General features: G+C 44.6%; 1 protein-coding gene and 1 pseudogene across 7 annotated transcripts; one reads left to right on the top strand and one right to left on the bottom strand.

Annotated features, from left to right (window-relative positions):
* Positions 1–57: 57 nt before the first annotated feature.
* crb1 (crumbs cell polarity complex component 1) lies at positions 58–23,777 on the top strand. Of its 7 annotated transcripts, none has more exons than XM_085387384.1 (14): positions 58–311; positions 4,982–5,218; positions 5,714–5,909; positions 6,040–6,179; positions 6,349–6,531; positions 8,030–8,989; positions 9,764–10,317; positions 10,450–10,615; positions 11,762–12,680; positions 13,377–13,421; positions 14,022–14,144; positions 14,638–14,764; positions 21,661–21,933; positions 22,037–22,177. In XM_085387384.1, the coding sequence occupies exons 1-13, from the start codon at positions 230–232 to the stop codon at positions 21,901–21,903; spliced, it is 3,975 nt and encodes a 1,324-aa protein (XP_085243510.1). In that variant the 5' UTR covers positions 58–229; the 3' UTR covers positions 21,904–21,933; positions 22,037–22,177. The 7 variants fall into 7 exon arrangements, with proteins under 7 accessions (XP_085243510.1, XP_085243507.1, XP_085243508.1 ...); XM_085387379.1 differs by lacking the exon at positions 21,661–21,933 and adding an exon at positions 22,386–22,519 and having other exon boundaries at positions 60–311; positions 22,037–22,274; XM_085387381.1 differs by lacking the exon at positions 21,661–21,933 and having other exon boundaries at positions 59–311; positions 11,762–12,635; positions 22,037–23,777.
* Positions 3,552–4,464, bottom strand: LOC146650276 (uncharacterized; annotated as a pseudogene).
* Positions 23,778–24,448: the final 671 nt, after the last annotated feature.

Genomic DNA, 24,448 nt, shown 5'->3' with positions numbered 1-24,448 from the left:
GTGGTGATCTGTCACTGCTCGGTGTGTGCAGCCCAGCCTGTGCCCCGGTGAACAGCACGCCGTCTTTGTTATTCCTGGGCTATGGGAGCTCTTGGTGGTGCTCCAGCCAGAGAAGTGTGCATCAAGTGGATCTGGAGTTGACAACGGCGCTACTGCGAGGCAGAAACGGAGCAATCTGCAGTAAGAGCGCAGCGCATGGCTAGACTTGAGCACAGGATGGTTTCCTGTCATGATTATGGATTTAATTCGCTTTCGTCATTTTGCGTTCCTTTCATGCACACTGCTCATCTCATCACTGGTTGCGACAGAGGGTAAGTGACTCCTTTTCAGACAATTAGTGTCAGAGTTGAGTTTCAGTTACCTCGAGGTTTAGTTTATTGTCATGATATATTCAAGCCCCACACCAGATTTCTGCACTTGTCCAGTATGAAACCAGAGTGAGTTTCAGACACTGGTGATAAAATATTACATCCTAGTATTTATTCTTTTAGAATGCATTCTCAGAAACCAGCAAGAAAACCTGCATGATTATAATCGTACTTTTAGAAAGCTGTGTTGAATCTGAGTTTATTGGTGGGCTTGCATTTCAACCGGTCCATGCTAAGAATTTTAATTACAAGACTGAGCGGTGACATCACTGACTACACTAATCTCTGCACATTTTCTAAGGATTGAAAAGCTAAAGATGACTAAAAGAGATCTAACAATGGGGGGTAGCATAGTGACCCATGAACGGGGTGGGAAGACTGGGGGTGGGTTTGGGGAGGGGGACAAAAGAGGATGCTATTTGTCTCTGCTCCTGTCCAAAACACCAAATAGCAGCATTCTTATCACCGCCAAAACAAACAGATGCATACACCAGCTACGTGCATCAGGAGATGTCAGGTGCCACGCATGTGCCATTTAAGGGCCTGCAGATAGGTCCACACAAAGACCCGTGGGAGGTATTTGCATATGAAAAAAAGCCTTACATGCTGTGGGAGGGGATGTGCAGTTGGCTGGAGCTGTATCTCAAACAGACACAAATGGCTCTGAATACTCTGAACTCGGCCTCAGGATATAGACTGAATACAGTGAGCTGAATAAAGAGTGAAATGGGAACCACCTGTTGCCATTTCAATGCATTCCAATTATACTACCAACATAACATTTTTAATATAACTGAAATAACTGTCAGAATGATTGTTTCAGAGTCTATAACATATCAATATTTGTTGTAATGATACAGACATGTGGTCAGAGAATATGCTCGATCTCCATCATACCCCCCCGGTCCAAGTCTAGACATGTATAAGCTGCTCCTGGAGAGTCCTGCTGGCTGGCTGTGAAACTGATTGACCTCCACCAATGACAGATAAATGATAGCTGGTTTTAAAAAGATTGCGCCAAGTGGAGCCTAATTGCGCTCTTCTGAGCCTCAATAGTCTCTGAGCCTGATTGTGCTCTTTAAGGGTGTGTGAATATTATTGTAAAATCTCTGCTCACATCAGCACGACTGTATTTATAGACTCCAGCCTGTGCAATAGTAATATAAACACAAAAGAGGCAGACAAGCTTGTTGCAAAAAAAGAAAGAAAGAAAGAAAGATTGTTAGGCTTTAATAACTTTGATAACAGCGGGAGTTTAGTAAGAGATAAAGAAGGCAAACACAGGAAACATAGGGAAGAACACTGGCAGCAAACACAGCCGAAATGATTAAAAGAGAGAAGTTAACCAGTAATGTGGAACAACGTAGAGAGAGAGACAGAACAAGACAAGAACAGGGTCCAAAAGCCACCTGGTACTGCAGCGAACTCAGTTTTAGGATGAGTAAAATTTGAGTTGATTCAGCAGCAGTGACCGAATTTCAGCCTCCCCACAAATTTATCTATTGAATTTCAAATGACTTCCTGCTAAGACAGTATGAGCTGTTCAAATCGTCAAGCTCACGATGGCTGTCGTGCACACGCCGTGGGGCCTTTCTGCACACACACAATAAACAATTCTGTAGACTTTCTCCCAAAACAAAGGAGGTAATGAGGAGTGTAAAGCAAGTCCTTAATCTGGTCAGGTCGAGAGTTCCTAGGTCAGGGCTTAAAGGATAACACCTCCCTGGCTTCCTTTACTCAAGAGGTTAGAAGTGCAGACACAAGGGGGGCAGGTGGTTTCTAAAATAAGAAGAAAAAAAGAAAGATACTCAAGCAAGCTCTAACGAAGAAACTGACTGAAACTTACAGGAAAAGGCAGAAAGTCTCAAACCCCAAGGCAGGACAGTCCAATAAATGTAAAGCAGGCACTGGAACACAAAGAAGAGCACTGTGATGAACAGGCAACAGTCACAGATATAGTGACTACTGACAAGTGACTGGATGATGTATATGCAGGTGCTAAAGGTGTAACTTAATACAAACTAATAAGGCTGGAACCAAACAACGACAGAAGATTGAAAACCACAAAAACAGTTGCACCAATAAAAAAAAGTACTTTCATGCTATCTAATATCAGTGTGAATGTACTGATTAGAGTCATGGCACATTCTTTAAAACTATGAAAAACAGTACATATGATGCCCCCTTCTGCTCCATGGATGGATCTCTGAGGTTGTCCCATTTGTTCTGCCTGCAGTACAACAATTTTGAGCAGCCTTGCCTGTAGCTATTTATGTTTGATGCTTTTTTGTATATGTAAAAGCTGCAGGCAGTAAGTCTCCAGGCAGACATGATAGAGGAATTCAGTCAGGAAGAAAAATAGCAACGCTTTAACACAGATTCTAAAGAAAGTTTAGTTTTGCAGGTCACAGCGAAACTTTAACTTTTAGAGCTTGTCTGGGTGCACGAGTGACTAACAGCACAGATTTAGAATTTATGCCTGAAATCATACCGTGTGATTTTATTCCTCTTCTTCAGCTGAACCCATTTCTTTATCTACCAGACTAAAAGGGTCTCCTCATGTTGCCCAGTCATGGAAGCTGTGACTGTATGTGACTGCTGCTGATGAGGACAGAAACAAAAAAGTCTGTAAAATAAAATCTAAACATTTTTGAGTAAGATTAATATGGATGATAAGTGTTTGAGGCATGCATAACTTGATAACAGCTGCTTATAATTGCAGTTACACAAGAAAATCAAGTGCTTACCCTCTAATTACTAGTTATATCATGTCCATGCTGACATGAGAGCTAAACCCAAAGCTGTGTCATTGTGCTGTTTAATCCTCCTCATTAAAACACACCATAACGAGTAGAGCAATAAATGGCTCAGATGTTCGGTTGGATGCTGTCACCATGGAAATAGAAGGAATGCTAAACCCAAACAGTGAAACTGGTTTCTGTGGCAGCCGGCCACAACGCCTTGAGAGGCCCTTGAATTTAAAGCCCTTGTTACAACAACTGCTAATCATTTTTTTCTTTAATCAAAGCTAAAGAGAGATAAAAGAGCTTTGTGTTAGACGTGATTGAAATAAAACAGATCAGGATCATTCAGTGGGCACTCGTGCAAACAGTTGTTTTGAAGTACTGTTGGACACATATTCCTTCTGGAGTGCCTCGAGACTGATAAACGTTTACCCAATACTTAAAATCTGGATCTTTTTATAGTAATGTTGTAGATATTACATGGCTGTAAGAAGACTGGATGGACAGATGGACGGATGGACATATGGATGGATGGACAGATGTATAGATAGACGGATGGAGGATAGATGGACAGATAGACAGATTGATGGATGGTTAGATAGACAGATGGATGGAGGATGGATGGATAGATGGATGGATGGATGGATGGATGGATGGATGGACGGACGGACAGACGGATTGATGGATGATAGATAGATAGGCGGATGGATAGATGGATGGACAGATGTATAGATAGACAGACAGTCAGACAGACAGATGGATGGAGGATAGATGGACAGATAGACATATGGACGGAAGAATAGATGGATGGACAGAGATGGATTGATGGATGGATTGAGGATGGAGGATGGACAGAGACAGATGGAAGGAGGATGGATGGATGGACGGACGGACGAACAGATGGATGGATGGATGGACAGATGGATGGATGGATGGATGGACGGACAGATGGATGGACAGATAAATGTATGGACGGACGGATGGACGGATGGATGGGCGGAAGGATGGATGGATGGACAGATAGATGGATGGACGGAAGGATGGATGGATGGATGGACGGACGGACAGATGGACGGATGGATGGACAGATGGACGGACGGACAGATGGACGGATGGACGGACGGATGGACGGACGGACGGACGGACGGACGGACGGATGGATGACAGATAGATGGATGGATAGATAGACGGAAGGGCGGATGGATGGAGGATGGACGGATGGACACCTGCAGTGAAACATGGTGGTGGTAGTGTGATGGACCTGGATGACTTGCCATAATTGACTGAACTGTGAACTCCTGAAAATCCTGAAGGAGAGTGTCCACCCAGCTTGTGCCCTGCAGCTCAAACATACTCGAGTTATGCAGCAGGATAAAGATCTGAAACAAAGTGACCCCTGAATGGCTAAAATAGGAACTAAATGAGGAGTTTGGAGTGGGCTAGTCAAAGTACAGACTAAAATCTGATCATCATAAACTGGCATAACCTTAAACAGACTGTTCATGCTCAAAAACCCCTCTAATCTGTCTGAATTAAAACAATTCTATAAAGAAGAGCGGTGCAAAATTCCTTCACAGGGATGTGAAAGAGTCACTGGCTCATATCACAAAGGCTTGATTGCGATTCTTGCTGCCAAGGTGGCACAAACAGGTATTAGATTTACTTTCACTCTTACACAATGAGCCATGAAGCTGTGGATAACTTTTAAATGAAATCTTTATTTAAAAAACTGAATTTTGTATTTGCTCAGCTGTGAAACAAACAGAGAAAGGAGGAAAATTGTCCTACACAGCACTGCATATATTGGGGTTTTACATGTGTGAATAATGTTGTTGTATTCTCATATATAAAATCACCATCTGTTCTCAGGTGCTGTTCTGGACAAGCTGCCTCAAATTGTGGACCAGTGCTCCCCAAACCCTTGCCAGAACCAGGCGATTTGTCGAACCCGTGGCGATAGCTACTCTTGTTTCTGTGTGCCGGGCTTTCAGGGTTCTCACTGTCAGATTGATGTGAACGAGTGTGCTTCACAGCCCTGCAGGAACGGAGGAACCTGTGAGGACAGAGTGGGTCGATTCTCCTGTCTGTGCTCTCCTGGTTTCACAGGTCAGCATCTTTATGTAAAGCCACATCATTTCAATCCTAAAATATGTTATTGGGAACTAAAGAATCCTACACAGTTTTAGTTATTCAAGAAAACAGTGTCAAAAATGTGTTACCCCAGTTTAAATGTGTTCTGTCTATATTAAATGCCATCCATGTTAGTAGCTGTTGAATGGACCATGAGAGCATTAATCACCTTTTTTTTAGGGATACAGTAAAGGAAACATTGCACATGTTGTTTTCCCTTCCATAGTTTGAGTGTTTTTGGGAAAACAACAAAAAGCTTTGCTATGAGATAAAAGAGGAATCCTCACAGCACAGCACAGCACAGCACAGCACAGCACAGCACAGCACAGCACAGCACAGCACAGCACAGCACAGCACAGCACAGCACAGCACAGCACAGCACAGCAGTCCACATGAAAGCTTTCTTCGTTTCCACCCTCTGCCCTCAGGCTCGCCTGCCCTCTGACATCTGTACCGCTTTGATGTTCACAGGTGCAACTTGTGAGATCCAGATTGACGAATGTCAGTCACAGCCATGCCTCAACGGAGGCAGTTGCCATGACTACGTTGGTGGCTTCACTTGCACCTGTCTCACCGGTTTCCAAGGACAACAGTGTGAAATCAACACCGATGAGTGCCAAGAGCACCCTTGCCAAAATGGGGCTCTGTGTATAGATGGAGTGAATGAGTAAGTAGTGTGGTCTTTCAAAAATGAGTAGCTTCTAATGAGATCTATAAACAAAGCAAAGGAAATGTTTTAAATAACTTTATTAATATAAATTACAAACACCGACTGTCTTGTTATGTGATTGTCTCAGTTACAGCTGTGACTGCTCTCAAACAGCCTTCACCGGCCCACACTGTGAGACACCTCTACCGCCTTGCTACTCTGAACCCTGCTTTAATAGCGCCATCTGTAGGGACAATGGAGGGAACTACACCTGTGAATGCTGGCCTGGTAAAGGAAGCTCTTCTCTTGGTCAAATAATGTGGAGAATAATAAACAAGGACACTGAGGCATTTGAACTTATTCACACCTGCTCTGTCCAGAACAGCCTGTCCCCGTGTCATCTTTAATGAACATCATATGTAGTGTTGATCACATTAAATATCCTTCCTCGTTCCAGGGTTTGAGGGCCGTCATTGTGAGACAGACATCAGTGAGTGTGGCAGCGGCCCTTGCAGAAATGGCGGCAGCTGCATTGAGAGATCTTGGCATGCCTTGTATGGCAGTGAGCCTCTTCTGCCTGAAAGCTATGACCACAAACAGTCTGCAGGTTACATCTGCAGGTGTCCCTCAGGAACAACAGGTAGGTCATTTTCGTTTGACAAACTGAATCGGTCATATCTCAGTCAATCACGGTTTGAAAGACTTGGACTCTGACACGTATGAATGGATCTGTGTTCATAATGACCGACCTCCAAAAATCACCAAAGTTGTGCTGATTCACAAATTTTGAGTCGACATGTTGAACTTCTCTGAGAATCCAGACGTGATCGAGCATAACATTGAAGCACTAAACGAATTATTCTGTTCATAACTGTAATGTGGCATCTGAATAAAGAGCTTGTAATCATTAACAAACCATGTTAATTGAGGGCAGTGATCTAAAAGATATACATGCCTTCGCACGGTTCCACTTTTTAAAGAGTTAATTGATCAGAAAAAGCAAGATCAGCTTGAAGAAATGAAGATGAAGGAATACGCGGTGTCTTCAGATGGATCCAGAAACAGGACCATGGACAGCGTTTATGCCCAGATTAAAATGACAGCATGAACAGCTGTCAGGTGCTGAAATGTGCTCACCGTGGTGCCCCCTGGTGGTAGTTTAAAAACACACACAAACACACTTTGTCACACTAACTAAATCTAAAATAAATGTAGAATATTTGGTGAGTAGGTACAACTGACCGCATGTTACTTAAGCGGTAACATAATATACAGTAAGTGTTGGCGTTTCTGAGGGAAACACAGCAGCGGGCTTGTTTCATCAAATTAAAGTTTTCTTTCTGTTGGAAAAGCTTCAAATTCTGCTTGCGCAAGACTGCTTGATCCGGGGGCGTCGGTACGAAGTGTGAGCTGATGCCTGCTGAGACTGTGTTCTAGAAATGGACTCTGCAAGTTGCAGGGCACTGACTCAGTAAGGTGGCCAAATAGCATTAGCTTAATCCCCGGGGATGTGGCTTTTCTGGTCTCCTGACTGCAGCTATTCAGCCCTTCATGCTTTAGAGAAGCAGACAAGGATCAGGCGTCCACCGTGAGGACCCGTAAACACACACACCACATAACATGGTGCTGTTAGACAACTTTGAGGCTTTTCTGGGGGGAAACCTGACGGCATGATGTGGACACCTGCGCCATGGATTTTGGGGATTTGGTTGCTTGGAACAGGTAACAGCGGTACCAGTAGCTTTAGTATTACATAATACACATTGAGTTACACCTGTCTGTCATCTTTGCTTATTGCCTAATCAAAACAAGTAACTTGTGACTGATTGAATTTGACCTACAGCATGTGCGTAGAGCTGTACATACAAACGTAAAGAGAGGAAACTGTGCTGTGGTGGTGTAGAGGGCAAAAAACAAAGCAGGTGTGTTGATGTTTAACAGCTGAGAGTCAGGTGGGCTCACTTGACTGCAGAAGATAGTTTACCTGGTACCACGAGTGGTAAACAGGGAGACAAGTGTAGTGGGAATAATAATCCAGAACCTCATTTATACCTGGAAACATGTCTGTTGTTATATAACAGCTGTAGTAACAGTGTTTAATTGTGTGTACGTGTTTGTGCTGTGTGCCTCTTTTACAGGCTCCCTCTGCCAGGAGGTGATAAACCAGTGCGAGCCCAGTCCGTGCCAGAATGGGGGCAGATGCGAGGGTCACATTGGGGGCTACACCTGCCACTGCCTCAAGCCCAGTCGTTATGGCATCCTCTACGGAGGTGTTAACTGCGATGTGAAGTTAGTGGGTTGTGAAGGCCATGAATGCCAGAACCAAGGCTCCTGCTCTCCTTTCCTGTTGGATGGGACTCATGGATACACCTGTTCCTGCTCACCTGGGTACGCCGGGCCTCTCTGTATGACCCCTACAGCTTTTACCTTCGAGCGCAAAGGTTACTTGCTGCTGGAGAGCCCCCTAGTGGATACTGAAGTGACTTGCAACATCACTCTCAGCTTCAAGACTTTTCTGCCTAGAGCTCTGTTGTTTCACACCATCACAAGCGGTCTGCAGCTGAGCCTGGAGCTGGAGGGGGGGCAGCTGCGTCTCACGCTGAGGAGGGAGGCCTCTGCTGAGGCGGAAAGCCCGAGCCAGGTTCTCGAGCTTCCGCACAACGTCACAGATGGAAAGTGGTATTCTGTAGAGGCTGTGCTTGGAAACTGGGTGCTAAGCCTTAAACTGCTAGATGATGCTGTGGGGTGTGCGAGCCAGTCGTGCCACAAAGCGGCCGCAGTCCAAAGCTGGCTGGTGGGGTTTGTTTCATCCCCTCAGAGCACTTTTATTGGAGGAATGCCTCGAGACTCGAGCGGCCTCAGCGAGTACGATGCGTTTACTCCATTCATCGGATGCATGCGGGACGTGTTTGTGGACTGGCAGCTCGTCATCCCCGAGCAGTGGCTGAGCGACTCAGCTGTCAACGTGTCCCCGGGCTGCAGCTACAGGGACCGCTGCCTGGATGTGCCGTGCCAAAACAAAGGAGAGTGCGTAAACATGTGGCAGAGCTACGAGTGCCGGTGTGCCAGGCCTTATGAGGGGCACGACTGTGAGGAGGGTAAGTTTGCAACCGTAAGACACGGGGAGTGATTTAACCCACTTGTTGGGCATGCAGGAAAGAACTCAAGGTCTCGCTTATCAAATTCCAAAAGTGGCGCACTAAAAGCACCTTTAGCTGCTTGGGTGAGTCAGGAGACACGAGGTCGGAGATGAAGTCTGTCAAAAGTCACGCTAAAGGGGAAGATCCTCTTATGTGAAGAACTAGATTAAGGCAATCTATTTTGGGACTGACATGCAAGCAAATGCCGGACTGTAAAATAGCGAGTGCTCAGTAAACCAATGGCTGCTGCGATCGATACATCATAACCTGAACAATAAATGTTGAAGGTTTGAACAGTTTTCATCAGTTTTCCCTCCATGGCTGCTTCAAAGACTGTTGAGTCTTTCAAAGAAGATTACTGATGGGCGGATTTAGACCAACATTTACTTGCACATCAACCAAACACCTACTCAAACCTGCTAACATATACAAGTTTTTTAGATTAGGGTGGAAAGTGCTGACAGGCCTAAACTTCCACCTGATAGACTCATTGTTAAGCGAGCTTAGCGTAGACCAATAAGAACGTCCTTTTGTGGAAAAACCCCTCAGCTGTTCAATACTTCAGATTTCAGAGGACAGATGGAGAAATCAGAACTTTTCACCTGATCCAATGATAAAAAGCACAGACTCCTTCTTTCACAGTGCTGACGAGCTGAAAAGCTCTAAAGGTCTTTTTATGTACCGACATCCATCCAGCTCACTTGTTGTTCACCCCTTTGTTGCTTTCTGCAGAACATGTGACTGCCCGCTTCGGGAACGAGGACGCTTACAGTTTTGCAGCGTTCACCGTCACTGATGACCTGGTCGACAACTTCTCCATCTCCTTCTTCCTGCGCACGCGGAGGAGCGGCGGGCTCCTCTTGGTGCTTGCCAACAGCAGCAACGCTTACCTGCACGTGTGGTTGGAAGGTGGCGAGGTCTCAGTTCAGCTCGATAAATACGAAAGCCTGAAGTCAGCGGATGCGATTGACGATGGGGAAGCCCACTTTGTGAGCGTAGAGGTGGCGGCGGATGGTCTTATCGTGCTGTATGTGGGGGCTCAGGAACAGGGGCGTGTGGAGGTGAGGCCGGTCGGTGTCCAAGCAGGTGACACGGTGTATGTGGGAGGTATGCTGGAGGCGAAGGAGACCGCGGCGTTCGGTGGATATTTCAAAGGCTGCGTTCAGGACCTGAGGATCAGCGACAGGAGGCTGCAGTTCTTTGGGTTGGACACTACAGTGAGATCTTATCCTCTTGAGATCATGGAGAACGTAACTGTGGGGTGTTCTGGAGACAACATCTGCAGTGTGAGTGAACACCCTGCACACAGTGTTGGTGTAGTACGTGTGGACATTACACAGATATTAAATCTATATTGTAATTCTGAAATCAAATCCGTAGCACAAACCTAAAACAAATTCCCCGTATCTCTTTGTCAGAGGAATCCATGTCTCAACGGGGGGGTGTGCTACTCCAAGTGGGACGACTTCACCTGTACCTGCCCCCCCAACACATCAGGGCGGCGCTGTGAAGAGGTGAAGTGGTGCGAGCTGTCCCCGTGCCCCACAGATGCAGAGTGCAGGATGCTGAACCACGGCTATGAATGTGAGTGACCTTCGAGGATTCGTCAGTTACAAAAGCAGAGCTGTTTTAAAGTCACTTGAAGTGGTGCCAAGTCAAGTCCAAGTGCCTTCAAAGGCAAAGCGAAGGTCGAGAGTAATAAACAGACACCGCACTGAACGATAAGCTCTGAATGATTTCCTTTTGCATAAGCGGGATCCAGTATTCTGGGCTAAAAGTGTTTCTCTGCTACGTAAGAGCCCAGTGAATGTACGTTACCGAATCTTTGACCTTGTTTGTTTAATTAGCCTTTATGGTCTTAATTGGCTACTATGTAACCAAGTGACTCAACGCTGTTATATACTGGCCTTAATCTGCCCACACAGTATTCCCTATGTGATCCGTAAAGTAGGATCTGTCTGATGCCAGCTTATCCTCTTTTTGGAATTAGTGATGATTTGCTGTGTGTCTCCATTATTACAGAGATACAGATATTTACTGCTTGTATTTCCAGTAAATACTGTTATCAAGACAGGTAGCTGTCATACTGTAATACTGCCGACTAAAGGTGGGAGTCATCAGACACCCCACAATACGATACTCTCGCAGTTCGCTTACAGTTTTTAACATTTTGCGATTTATCACCTTTTTTCAACAATTATATCCACAAACTTTGTCAGTATTTGTTTTATCCAATAAGATAAACTTCACTGAGATTGTCGAGCACGCCAACACTAAGGCGGAGTCAGTCTGTCATCAGTCTGTGATTGAACGGGGTCTGGTTGGCCATTACATGCAGTCTGTTTCTCATAATGCAGCAATTAACTGTGATAAACTGGTGAAAATCACACATCAGTAGCTGTGATTAAAGACACTCAGCAACCTGCTGGTCTGTGGAAATACAACCAGCAGAGTCGTGTTCAATAATAATTCAATAATAAAAAGTGTTTGTGATTTTCTCAGGATTTTAGATTTAAGTGTATCTAATAAAAACCGTTATTTTTCTATGATGTTGTCACGCTGATACAGTGTAGCGCTGGATCAGTCCCCCCACACTGACACGTTTACTATTTTGATTCAGGAAATCAGTGCTCGGTAAATGACATGCCAACTAAAACACAACAAAAACATTTATGACAAAGTGAACGCTGTGCAAATATTCACGGCAGGTATTGTGTCCTCGTCTCCTAGGTTACTCCAATGCAACTTTCCTGAACGACAGCACCGTGCTGTCCTACCGGGGGAACGGTCGCATATCCCGCAACCTGACAAGCCTCTCCCTAAACCTGCGCACACGGAGGCGTAAAGCAGCGATCCTACATGCCGAGGAGGGCTCTGCTTTCATCACGGTCTCCATCCAAGATGGTTTCCTCTTCGTGGAGCATCAGAGCACCTACGAAGAGGAGGGCGTATCTACGGTCAGCCTGAGCACCAGGAGCAGTGTCAGCGACGGCGAATGGCACAGTGTCCGCTTTCTCATGGCAGCACCGTGGGAGCAAACCTCTCGGTGGACTCTGGTGCTCGATGAAGACGTCGAAGAAGCCAGCACTTCCACCAGCCGAGGAGGCAACCTGGACTTCCTCAGAGAGGGGGTGGACATCTTCTTGGGGGGACTGGCCCCTGACAACGGCTGGTCCCTCGCCGGTTGTCTGGGCACCGTGGAGCTGGGTGGGATCGCCCTTTCTTACTTTGGCTCTTCTGGCGTGAACCTCCCCCGCATGCAGGAGGAGCAGTTCGTCCAGACGTCGCCGCAAGCGCCACTCGTCGGCTGCGGCGGGGCCTCTGTGTGTTATCCAAACCCTTGTCTGAATGGCGGGGAGTGCCAGGACCTCTTCAACGCGTACAACTGCAGCTGCCCCGAGGGCTGGGCCAGGAGACACTGCGACTTCTTCTTGGACACCTGCGCTTCGAATCCCTGCGTTCACGGCAACTGCAGCGTCGCCGGGTGGAGCTACGAGTGCACCTGTGAGCTCGGCTACACGGGCGCGAACTGCGAGGAAGAGGCTGACATGTGCAAAAACCACCTGTGCGCCCACGGCGGCACCTGTCTGCACGGGCCCGACAGGTACGCCTGCCTCTGTGCGGAGAACTACACCGGACCTCTCTGCAAGTAAGTTTAGCTGTTTGCTAAGGTAAGTCGTAAAGCAGCGAAGCAGAGCAGAGTGAAATAAAACGTTAGTGGGCGGGTGTGCAAAATGCAGATGAGCAAAGAGGGAAAGAAATCCCCTTATTAATATTTCACTCTTCAAAGATGACTTTGTGAAGTGCAGTGAAAGCTGTGGTTAGAAACACAAAATGCACAAATAAATGCTACAAAATTGCACCAACAGGGGACTGCAGCACAACACAAACACAATTGTTCACTGCAAAATGTCTCCACATCTCTGCCTCTGTTCAGCATTTCAACCACGCCTGCGGTGAGCGCCTCAGAAGCTGCATTTCTATTCTAGTGTCAGCCAGAAAAAGGCCCCAGTCTGCTCACTACACAAGGCTCTCTGGTTCAGCGCCAGTTTCTTCCCCCCTCTGTCATCTCGCGTTCGCCTCTGAGACCCAGCGGGGGGAACGCCTCCAAGCATTTATCCTGTAAACACACAGCCTCTTGCATTTTGCCTCCGTTTTTTTGTTTCTTGCACACCTTTGCAAGTGTCTCGCTAAGCAAGCCACACCAGTCAAGCTATCTCCCTTTACTGGGAACATCCAGGCTGCTTTAAAGTTTGTGTGTGAAAACGACTTCCTTTTGTTTGTCTCGTTTGTTTGCGCCTCTTTCTTCCTCCCCTCACCATCTTTCTCTCTGTTTCCTCTGCAGCGAACGCGTTGAAGAAATTCCGTGGTACATTGTTGTCAAAAATGTGTGAGTTGTTGTTTTTTGGTGGCTTTTTTTACTATTATTATTTTATTTTTCACGTGTTCCCAGGTGTTTGTTTCCTGTTAGATATTTGTCTCTCAAATGTCAGCTGTGAAGCCTTCCCTCGTTTTTGTTTTTTGTGGAACAAAATGCAAAGCAAAGGCAAATATTAGCACTTTTAAAAGTGAGCCAACCACTTTTTCAAATGAGTGACAGCTGTAGTTTAAAATGATCAAATTGTTCAAATGAGAGTGTGTTTTGTAACCTTTGAGGGATGAGCTTCAAGTTGCCGGCAGAGCTGTTGATGCTTGAGGCAAACAGAAGGTTACAGAGGCCAAAGAGAAAGAAGTTGGCTTTTTCATTCCTGCACGTGTGATTTGACGTCCTGCTGGTGACTCGTTGCCAGAGGGCTATAATCTTGTTATCCTGGTCGCTTCTTAAGTCTCTTTGTCTCCCCTGTGGGGAACAGCAGGAGGCTGAATAATGCACCTCCCGCTCGGCCATCTCTTCTGCTTCCGGCAAACATAAAGCCAGAGAACCAAATCTGCTGAACATTTCAATGCGAGCTGCAGACTGACAAAGTTGTGCTTTAAACTTTTCCAACAGAAGGCCAAAGCTTCCTGTTTCTGTGTGCGGCGACGACACCAGAAATTACACCTGCTTCAATGGAGGCAACTGCACCGAGCGCGAGCTCTCCTGCGACTGTCCACCAGGCTTCATCGGGCACCGGTAGGAAACAAGACAAATACATATTGTCACCATGTCAGATTGTGGAATTACTGCAAGTTACAGCAACTCATCTATGAAGTGGCAAACGACGTAACGTCACAGATCACCAAGTCGCAGAGCGCTGAAGCTTTTGTGCGTAAAAGTCTCCAACGCTTCCAAACCTCCTCTGACATGAACATCGGCACAAAATCTGCGTGCAAGATTCCTCCGGCTCGGGCTTCCATGGCCGAGCAGCTCCTGTGCAGTTTCTTTGATCCGTGTAGTGTCTCACGTCATGCCTGATATTAGTGCCTCCTCCACCCAAAGAGGATAAATAAATGGTGCAGATTCTCTTACCTCTTTTCCCCTAATGTAATGCTGGGAACTTTTGGGAACTATCCAATATTACACCAGGTTTAAGAACAATAGAACGTCAATAGAATTTGTGGACTCTATCTGCATTTCATTGAAGTGAGGCTGTGGTCTGAGTTCTTCCGTGATGCTGTGGTTTCAGGTGCGAGCAGGAGGTCGACGAGTGCAAGTCCAACCCGTGTCTGAACGGAGGCTATTGCCGCAACCTCATCAACAAGTTTGTCTGCGTGTGCGACATGAGCTACGCCGGAGACGTGTGCCAGACGGACGTAAGCGACATTTACTTTTACGTGGCTTTGCTCTTGTGGCAGAACCTCTTCCAGCTGCTCTCCTACCTGATCCTCAGGCTGGACGACGAGCCAGAGGTGGACTGGGGAGGAAACGACTGAGTCTGTGCGTGCACGTGCGTCAGGGTGCTTTCAAATGGGTGATTGATTGATCGGGCTATAATCCAAAACACTCCACAGAACTTCTCTGGTCTGTTACCACAGAACGACTTGTGCCTTAAAATTATACTATTAAATAAGCGGCACCTTATTAAATATAGTTATGTACCTGCATATATGCATATTATTAAACGTACACGTTGCAGTAGATGATAAGAAACAGTATCACAGACGAGGTGATGGTGTTTCGTCGCAGCTAAAGGTCATAACCAATCACAATCCTCTTGGCATCACCTGTCACGTTTCCCTCACCGTGTCCAGGACATAGTCCAGACCGACAGTACAGAGAAGAAACAGATGAATCTGAGGGTTATTGTTTCGTGTAGGGAAGCACTTAGTGAGGTGAGGAACATTACGGATACCGGAGTTATTTATACGGTTCCTCCGTGAAGCTATCCTGTCAGTCTCGTCTGAACTGGATTCTGGGAGCTCCGTGCGGATCCATTTGTGAACTATGAAAAACAGTGTTGTAGTTACAAAAGCACCTAGAGGGGCTAGAAGACAACAAGATGTCTCGCTTTGTTCTTGATGTGCGTTCAGAGCACTGCGCCGACTGACTGACTGACTACTGTGTGCTGTTTTGTACCAAAGAAGGAGTTTTTCGTCTCTAAAACACTTTGCTGTCTGAGCCGCAGATATTTTAAGCCTAAATTCTCTCGTGGCCCCGCGCCAACGCTTCCTATCAACATTCACCGCTGCTGTGGTCACCGTTTCGTTGCATTTTGTATGTCTCTTTCTCTCACTGTAGACTTTTGTGTGTTTATTGTTTGTCGTTCAGTCTTGTTGTGCTGACATCATGCTGCATGATCCATGTAACTTCTTGTTTGTCTGTTTCCTCCATCATAATCCATCGTTGTGTCCTGTCTGCCTGTCGTCTCTCTGTTTGTTCTTGTCAAATAAAAACCTTTCAGCCTTGATTGTTTTGTACTCGTCTGTCCTCTTTGTTTCTCTCGACTAACTTGTTCTTCACATAATCGCACATTTTGTCCGTTTCCCTTCAAAAATCCATATTAGGAGAAATTACAGCTGAAGGTCAAACTCTTCTCAGTGATTTTCTAAGTGTGTGTTTGCGTTTGAAGGAGTGGACACACTGAGGTCAGGTGGTAGCTGCCACACCAAACATAGACTCTTAATCTCATTTAACAAGATGCCGAGTGAGTTTATCCCAGAATAGCCACAAGTGCACACAAACACACAAACACAGCGCACAGCTACAGCGTTTTTATCTGTGCATGAAGGACAGGCTCACAGTTTTTCACATCTAGTCTTAAAACCGCTGTTTGGAAGTTTTGCTTTCTCATTTGTCATCAGTAACAGAGGCACTGCTGCTGCACTCGAACCTCAGATTTCCCCATCCTGACACAATGCTCTGTGTTTTGACTGAATGACTGACCAATGTGTATGAAGGGAAGGCTTTAAATTATAGTTAAATGAATGTTTAATGCCGTACTTACCAGGGAAAGTCAGGTCTTTGCAGATATAGATGAATATAATGGAAAACTACCACAAAGGAAATTAAGCGGCAGTACATCCTGAGAAATTTACATCTATTTCTGCTAAAATTATTTTTACATTTCAAACATGAGGCAAATAAGGTGAAACTGCATAAAAATAGCTAAAATAGTCAGATATGGCTATAAAAAGGTAAATCTATGGATGCACTGAAAGCTAAAAACTATTACCAGACAGAGCAGCTGACGTAACACAACACAATAGTAGACTAGAAAAATTTGCATTTCCTGCGAAAATGCAGTGTGGATGCTTAAAGCTGAAGCTGTATGCAAAAAGTAGCTGAAAAAGCTGAAAAGTTGCAGAAATTGTAAAAACTTTGCAGAAGCAAAGGAACATTGCTAAAATGTAATAATTTAGCAGAACTGCAATATCTTAGAGGAAACATAATACTTGGCAGAAATACAATAGCATAGCAGAATGTCTCAGTCCTCACAGAGGATTGGCTGCCTGGGGACCTGGCAGAAATATATAGAAATAGTATGATTAAGCATAAATACTACATTTAGTAGAAATACTATGTTTTAGCACAAATCCTATAAAAAGCAGAAATACTATAATTTAGCAGAAATACTATATTAAGCACAAACCCTATAAAAAGCAGAAATAGTATATAATGCAAAAATCGTATAAAAAGCAAAAATAGTATGATTAAGCATAAATACTACATTTAGTAGAAATACTATGTTTTAGTACAAATCCTATAAAAAGCAGAAATACTGTACTATGATTTGGTAGAAAAAATATAATTAATTAGAAATACTATATTTGGCAGAAATACTATATTTGGCACAAATCTTATAAAATAGCAGAAATAGTATGATTTAGCACAATAGTAATAACTTAAACAGAAAAATTGGAAAAGCAAAATGGACAGCTGAAAAAATGATGAACATGCTGAGGGTCCCTCAAATATACTTGTTAAATGAAAAAAATCAGCAAAAAAATATACAACAGCCACACAATCACAAATATGTACACATAAGGAAACACACATGCACAGAGAGACACACACACAAGATCCAATTCAGTCAACCAGTCTAAATATATTGAATTTGAATCTTAGAATGAGATCATCCCATTAAAGAAGCTTTATCTCTCTCTCTCTCTCTCTGTCACACACACACACACACACACACACACACACACACACACACACACACACACACACACACACAGGGAGAGAGAAGTAAGTTTCTAGGTCAGCCTGGGAGCTGCTGAATTTGAATCCACCAATCAGAGTGGCTGTGTACTTTTTCCCGCCAAAACAGGTGCTTCTGTTTACACACGCAGCACAGAGAGACACAGGATTATTGCAGTCTATTTCTCATAGTGAGGACTCCCCTCAAACAAATGACCATAATTTCCTAACTGTAGGGGCTAGAGCGGTCATTCTTACACCGTTTTGTTCAGAAGTGATTGGGGAATCTTCAAGTGTTGACAATTTATCATTAAAATATGAATTATTAGAGATATATGACATGGATGACTTATTGACTTAGAAGCCACGAATTCCCCAATATGCAAATTTGAATGGCTGAGGCCACATATATGATTGGCTGGCTGGGAAGCCGTGCAGGCCCTGATTTGTGGATTTGAATTCCTCAGCCCTCAGATATGATTGGCTGGCTTAGAAGCCATGAAGGCCCCAATATGCAAATTTGAATGCCTCAGGACACATATATGATTGGCTGGGAAGCCGTGCAGGCCCTGATTTGAAAATTTGAATGCCTCAGTCCTCACAGAGGATTGGCTGCCTGGGGACCTGGCAGAAATATATAGAAATACTATGATTAAGCATAAATACTACATTTAGTAGAAATACTATGTTTTAGCACAAATCCTATAAAAAGCAGAAATACTATAATTTAGCAGAAATACTATATTAAGCACAAATCCTATAAAAAGCAGAAATACTATATTAGGCACAAATCCTATAAAAAGCAGAAATCGTATGATTAAGCATAAATACTACATTTAGTAGAAATACTATGTTTTAGCACAAATAGTATAAAAAGCAGAAATACTATAATTTAGCAGAAATACTATATTAGGCACAAATCCTATGAAAAGCAGAAATACTATGATTTAGCAGAATAGTAATAACTTACAAAATTACAAATATGGAGGCATATTGAAACACAAATGCACAGAGGGACACACAAACACAGGCTCTAATCCAGTCAACCAGTCTAACTATATTCAATTTAAATCCTACAATGACATGCTGCCAAATAAGGGCAGGGTCCTCTCTCTCCCACTAAACACACACACACACACACACACACACACACACACACACACACACAGAGGGAGAGAGCTGCCGAATTTAAATCCACCAATCAGAGTGGCTGTTTACGTTTTCCCGCCAAAACAGGTGCATCTTTTTACACACGCAGGACAGAGAGGCACAGGATTATTGCAGCCTATTTCTCATAGTGACGACTCCCCTCAAACAAATGACCATAATTTCCTAACCGTAGGGGCTAGAGCGGTCATTCTTACACCGTTTTGTTCAGAAGAGATGGGGGAATCTTCCAGTGTTAACAATTTATCATTAAAATATGAATTATTAAAGATATTTGACTTGTAATGCACCATAACTGAGTAGAGCGAAGCAAAAACTGCCTTGACTTGCCCTCAAACAATGCTTTCTAACTCGAAATCTATTTGGAGTATCGATATCATTCTTTCACCGTAAGAGACAGCAGGCTTTGGTGAACAATCATGGAAATTTTCAGGTCTCTGTGGAAATCCAACAAAAAGTTATGACGAGAGAAAAAAGTGCTTCATTTCCACAGTTTGAAATCTGAAGAAATCTGAGCGAAGGACAAATTTCCTACCCTCAAACAAGTCCAACTCATTTCAGAACGGTAATAGGTGAGAAAGAAATTCTTGAATTGTGAGCGTCAGGAGTGTCTGAAGATATACGGGGACAAGCCTCATGTCTTAACTTTGCTTCGTTAAGGAGATATGACGATTCGAATATGCCTCTCATTACAGAAATCCAGCGATGATTTTGAACAAGCTCTCCATTGACTTTATATGGAGAGTTTTCTGACATTGTGTTGGTCTGAGGAGATTTGCGAAAGTTCTATGAATACCACAACAATGATAGTGACATTTTCTGAAAGCCAGCAAAAATACCTACGTTTTGATGTATAATTTGTGGAAGTTGAGTGAAAATTGAGCAAGTAGCAGGAAGTTGTTCGGACATGAAGTGAAAATTGCAAAACCTTCAGTGGCACACTGGAAGCCAAGAGCATAGCAACCATAACAACGCATGTATTTTGTGAAAAATCACAATTTTGCAACTTAAAACTTTAAGAGGCATAAAAGTAAAACAGTAAAAGATTTGAAAAAGCTGAATCATACATGAATAGCCCAATAATTTGTGAACATTTTAAAGTTTGAATGGTTGTTCTAGGCAAAAGTGTGAGGAAGTAGTTAAGTTTCAAAAACAAGCAAATTTTAGCAGAATTGCAGAAGTTTCCCATTCATTTCAATGGGACAAATTAAAGGAAAAAAGCTTAATATTTTAAAAAGTATAATAGCAAAAAATAGCAAAAGTCATAGCCGGAATAAGCAGAAATAGCAGAATAGTTTAAAATTTGAACGGTGAAAATAGCACAAAAATTGTGGAAGTTGTTCTACGGCGAAAAGTGTACGGAAGCAACTTGAAGAATAATAATAATAAAAATAAAGAATAAAGAGAAACAGGAACTCAATAGTGTGGATGCTTAAAGCATCCACACAATAAAGACCATCACCATGAGAACAACGCTTTCGTTTTATACTTGTTATAATTTCTTAACAAGAGGGTTGGAAATATAAATATAATGGGACTAAATGATAATTAGGTCATACGGATAGTTTATTGTATCTGTGGGTTGGAAGATGTCAGACGGTGCTGGGATCTGGTCACACATGCGTCTGCGACTCCTCCGGCCTCAGTGTCCTGAAGATTACCAGTGTAATCCTCACATACTTCTGTGCATGCAGCGGCCTCTCCGTGTACACCTGCTCTCTTCCATCTTGTATTTTTACAAGTCTGCGTGCATGTGTGTGTGTGTGTGTGTGTGTGTGTGTATGCTCTGCAAGCGCAGGTAGTTTCGGGGGGAGGAAATGGGAGGCAGTTTTTCAGCGTCGGCACTGATGTGGCCATCCTTGGAGCGCGAGATAAGCACAGAGGAAGAAATGTGCTTTGCCAGCAAAAAAGCAGCATCTGGCGCTGAAGTGCACTTTCAGCAGAGAGCTGGTGGCATTCACACAAGTTGGGTCTTCTTCACAGAAACCTATGAGGGCAGCTTATCTGGCAGCCACACACACACACAGCAGGCTGATAGTGCTGACAGCAGGGAAGCACTGCTGCCGCCGTCTCTGTGTGCGGAGCCGCTCTGCAGAGGCTTCAGGGTGGCCTCGACACGTACCTTAGAGACTGGTTAGTTAGACATCTCTGGGTCTGTGTGTGGCAGTCGGTGACTGATGGCGGGTCCTGGCTGCAGGCTGCTCCAGCTCGCTTGTGTCACACTCGCTCTGACAGGCGAGTGTGCTGCAGTGACAGGTAAGCACTTTCCAGGAGTCAACAAAGAACCTGTAGCGAGGGGGGAAGAAACTAATGTCTACAGCATCAAGCGTGAGCGCAGAAGTTATTTTTTGCCTCGGGATACGGATGGTTGTGTTTTTATTAGAATTATGTTTCCATGTTGATTGCTCGCTGTAAAGTTTGCTGACTTCTGAGATAATTTTTCGCAGCCCCGTGTGTCGGTTATGAAGATGCTGTCAGCAAGTGTTACCGAGTGAGACTTACAGCTGTTGTGCTGTTGTAGCAGGTGCTCAGAGAATCACAACTATCACACCAACCAGCACAGCTGATGTAGGTTTAAGGGCATCTGCTGCTCAGCTTCCCCCTGCTGGAAAGCTTAAGTACATCCTGATTCGTTGGGGTCTGACTGGTGAGCGGCTTCTGTGCGTTTGCGTGCAGGATGCTGCATTCTGCATGTGTGCGAGGCTCAAACGGCCACAAGTCTGAGTGAGATAAGAATATTAGCAAGTCATCAAAGTCCACAGATACAACTCAGACTCTGCAGCTTTCAGTGCTGCTTTGAAGGAGCTGTGTGCGTATGTTTGCTCGAGTTATTTTGGGCATGTGTGTGTGTGCTGATGGGATCCTCGGCAAAGATTGCGCCTGTGTGTGTGATCCTTCACAGACGGAGCGTGCTCCACACAGCTCGCCGGTGACCGCCGTGCTGGCACCGTATCTGGTTGGCTTGGCAATCGCGGTGGCGATGCTGGGGCTGACGCTCGCGCCAGCCAAACTGCGAGAGAGGCGGCAGACGGAGGGAGGTTTGAGTCCGCGGCAACTCGAGGCTCCTGGTGGTCGCAACCCACCTGCTGAGCTGGGAAACACATCCATCAACACTTTGGCAGCACACTTGGAGCGCCTGGTGTAGCGTAAAGGAGTCAGGAGAGGAAGGGAGTGTGTGAGAAATGGAGGCGGGGGAATAAAGCATGTGTTCTCAAAAACATTGGCACGAGCCGTTTTTCTCTCTCTCCCTGACTCGTCCCTGTCTTTCTTCTCCTCAGCTGACCTCGGAGGGTTTGACCTCTGACCTCTTGCTGTCTATCAGTCTGGGGTCCGTCGTCCTGTTGCTGGCCATCGTCCTGACCTCTGTGGGTGCGGTAGTAGCCCTAAATCGCCGCGCCACCCACGGCACCTACAGTCCCAGCCGGCAGGAGAAGGAAGGGTCGCGGGTGGAGATGTGGAGCATCACGCAGCCGCCGCCCATGGAGAGACTGATTTGAGATGCAGAACGTGGTCCAGGTAGCAATGAAAAATAAGTGGTGCAGTTTGAACAGGAAGTCTGGAGCTCGGTGGAGACGCGGAGGCTCCACGTTAAATCACTGCCGCCTGTCTTTATTTGCATATACGCAGGAAGATCTCGGCGTTTTCATTTCCAGCACCTTCATCCATCGTTGTGATGCTTTGCACCTGGTTCCACACAAGCATACCCATCTGCGTGTGTCACATCTCTGTGCCTGATCCATATATTTAGGATTGATGGAGCAGCGAACGCTGAAAGGAAAAAAACGCGCTGGAATTTAGGGCACATGAACGCATCGTCTTTGAGCCTCATTTGGAAACAAGTCAGGATAAACCTGCTACTGTTCTGCATGTTCTGTGAATGAATGAATCAAACATACTGCTCTGCCTCTCAGTAACACATCAATCATGAAAGCACCGTGTGTGTGTATAAGGAAGGGTTGGTTATGATCAAGTATATTAGAATAGGCCACGATGTCTGCACACTGGGCCCCTCTGCGGTGTAGAGGTGGAAGCTATAAAAGCTTCATGGGATTCGTTTCCAACAGGACGATTATAGACTGTTTGTGTGTTTCTGATGAATCCACTTTGGTGCCAAGTTAATTTTTCAGTGGCAACTCTTTAGTCCCAGATTCATGTTTTAGGATTAGTAGCATTATATTTGTCTAGGCAGCCATTGAAGTTGTACATACTGTAATGATGATTTTTATTACTGTGATTTTTCCATTTTCAACTTTTGAGTTCGATCAAAATGTTTATTAAACTGAGTTTGTTGTCATTCATTCGACGTCTACAAAGCAGAACGTCTTACACTCATTTCCACGTCTGTACTTCCATCCTCGGAATATGGAAGCCCGTTTCCGCCACTAAATAAAAACAAAACAGCTAGTATCCATAACTCAAAATTTCGAGTTATTTTCTCAAAATCTTGAGTTAGCTCTGCCAATCAAAAATATACGTGAATGAGGTCGCTTTCTTGTTACCCGGAAGCATATGGCGCAGAGGAACGCGCACTCAAAAACGGATCCCAACAAATTGGCGCTTTCGCGAGTACGTTTGCTGACAGTAACACCATGTGATTCAGCTAATAACACAAGGATTTCATCATTTGTGAAGCCAGGCTGAAAACACTCAGCAATCTGTGCAATCACGACTTGATGTAATACCGATAGCTTAGCTGTAGCATTTGTAGCTGATGGCTTCAGCTTCCGGGTAACGAGGAAATGACGTCATTCACATAGATTACTGATTGGCAGCGCTAACTCGAAATTTCGAGTTACTTTTCTCAAAATTTTGAGTTAATAAATCGAAATTTCGAGTTAATATGTCGAAATTTCAAGAAAGTAACTCGAAATTTCGAGAAAATAACTCGGAATTTTGAGTTATGGATCCTTTTTTTAGTGGCGGAAACGGGCTTCCATATCGGAATGATTCCTGGGTTTCTTAAACTATTCTTGCTCCTCCCCCTTTAAGTAGCGTTTGTTCTTCTGATTGGCTGCCCCTCGCAAACACATTTGAGAAGAGTGACATCATACAAACTAAACTCTGAGATTGTTATTTAGAGCTATAGCCTTGTTTATTGAGAACATCACCCAATGAAATGATTAAAACGGACCCACGCCACAGGAAGTCCCCGTGTGGTTTGTAAAACACCATCAAATACTGATTCTGTCCACGTGAGCACAAAGCGTCAGGAGTCGGGAGATGCAGAAGCATCAAACAGTATCATTTATTTCAGTTCACAGTGCATACATGGTGTGCAGTTGTACCAGGTTACTCATCAATAGCACATTAGACTGACCTCAGTTACTTAAGACAGTTGTTTCCTCTGCAGTGGGAACATGCAAGTGTGCACAGTATCGGGAAAATCAATAAATGCATTATCGAAGAGCTGATCGTCATCACGATTCCGAGACAGGGGGAGGGGGGAATATATATATTTTTAATTGCCGACTGTAACATTCAGTGTAAAAGTCGTGACATCGTCATCTTTGTAAAGAAGAACCTGTGCATGAACCCACACTCAGTAAAAGATGCTACATAATCCACCACCTCCCACTCACTGCAAATACACGCTTTCAGGACAACCCGAGTCCCGTTTACAGAGTCAGACACGCTCGTGGTTCTTTGTTTTAGTGTAAAGCTTCTCAAATGATCTTCACAACAGCAGCTGG

Source organism: Rhamphochromis longiceps, linkage group LG17 (assembly GCF_057381845.1).
Source record: "Rhamphochromis longiceps isolate RC_006_pf linkage group LG17, R_longiceps_female_GT1.1, whole genome shotgun sequence".
Classification (NCBI taxonomy): Eukaryota; Metazoa; Chordata; class Actinopteri; order Cichliformes; family Cichlidae; genus Rhamphochromis; species Rhamphochromis longiceps.
This window is presented reverse-complemented; position numbering and strand designations above follow the sequence as displayed.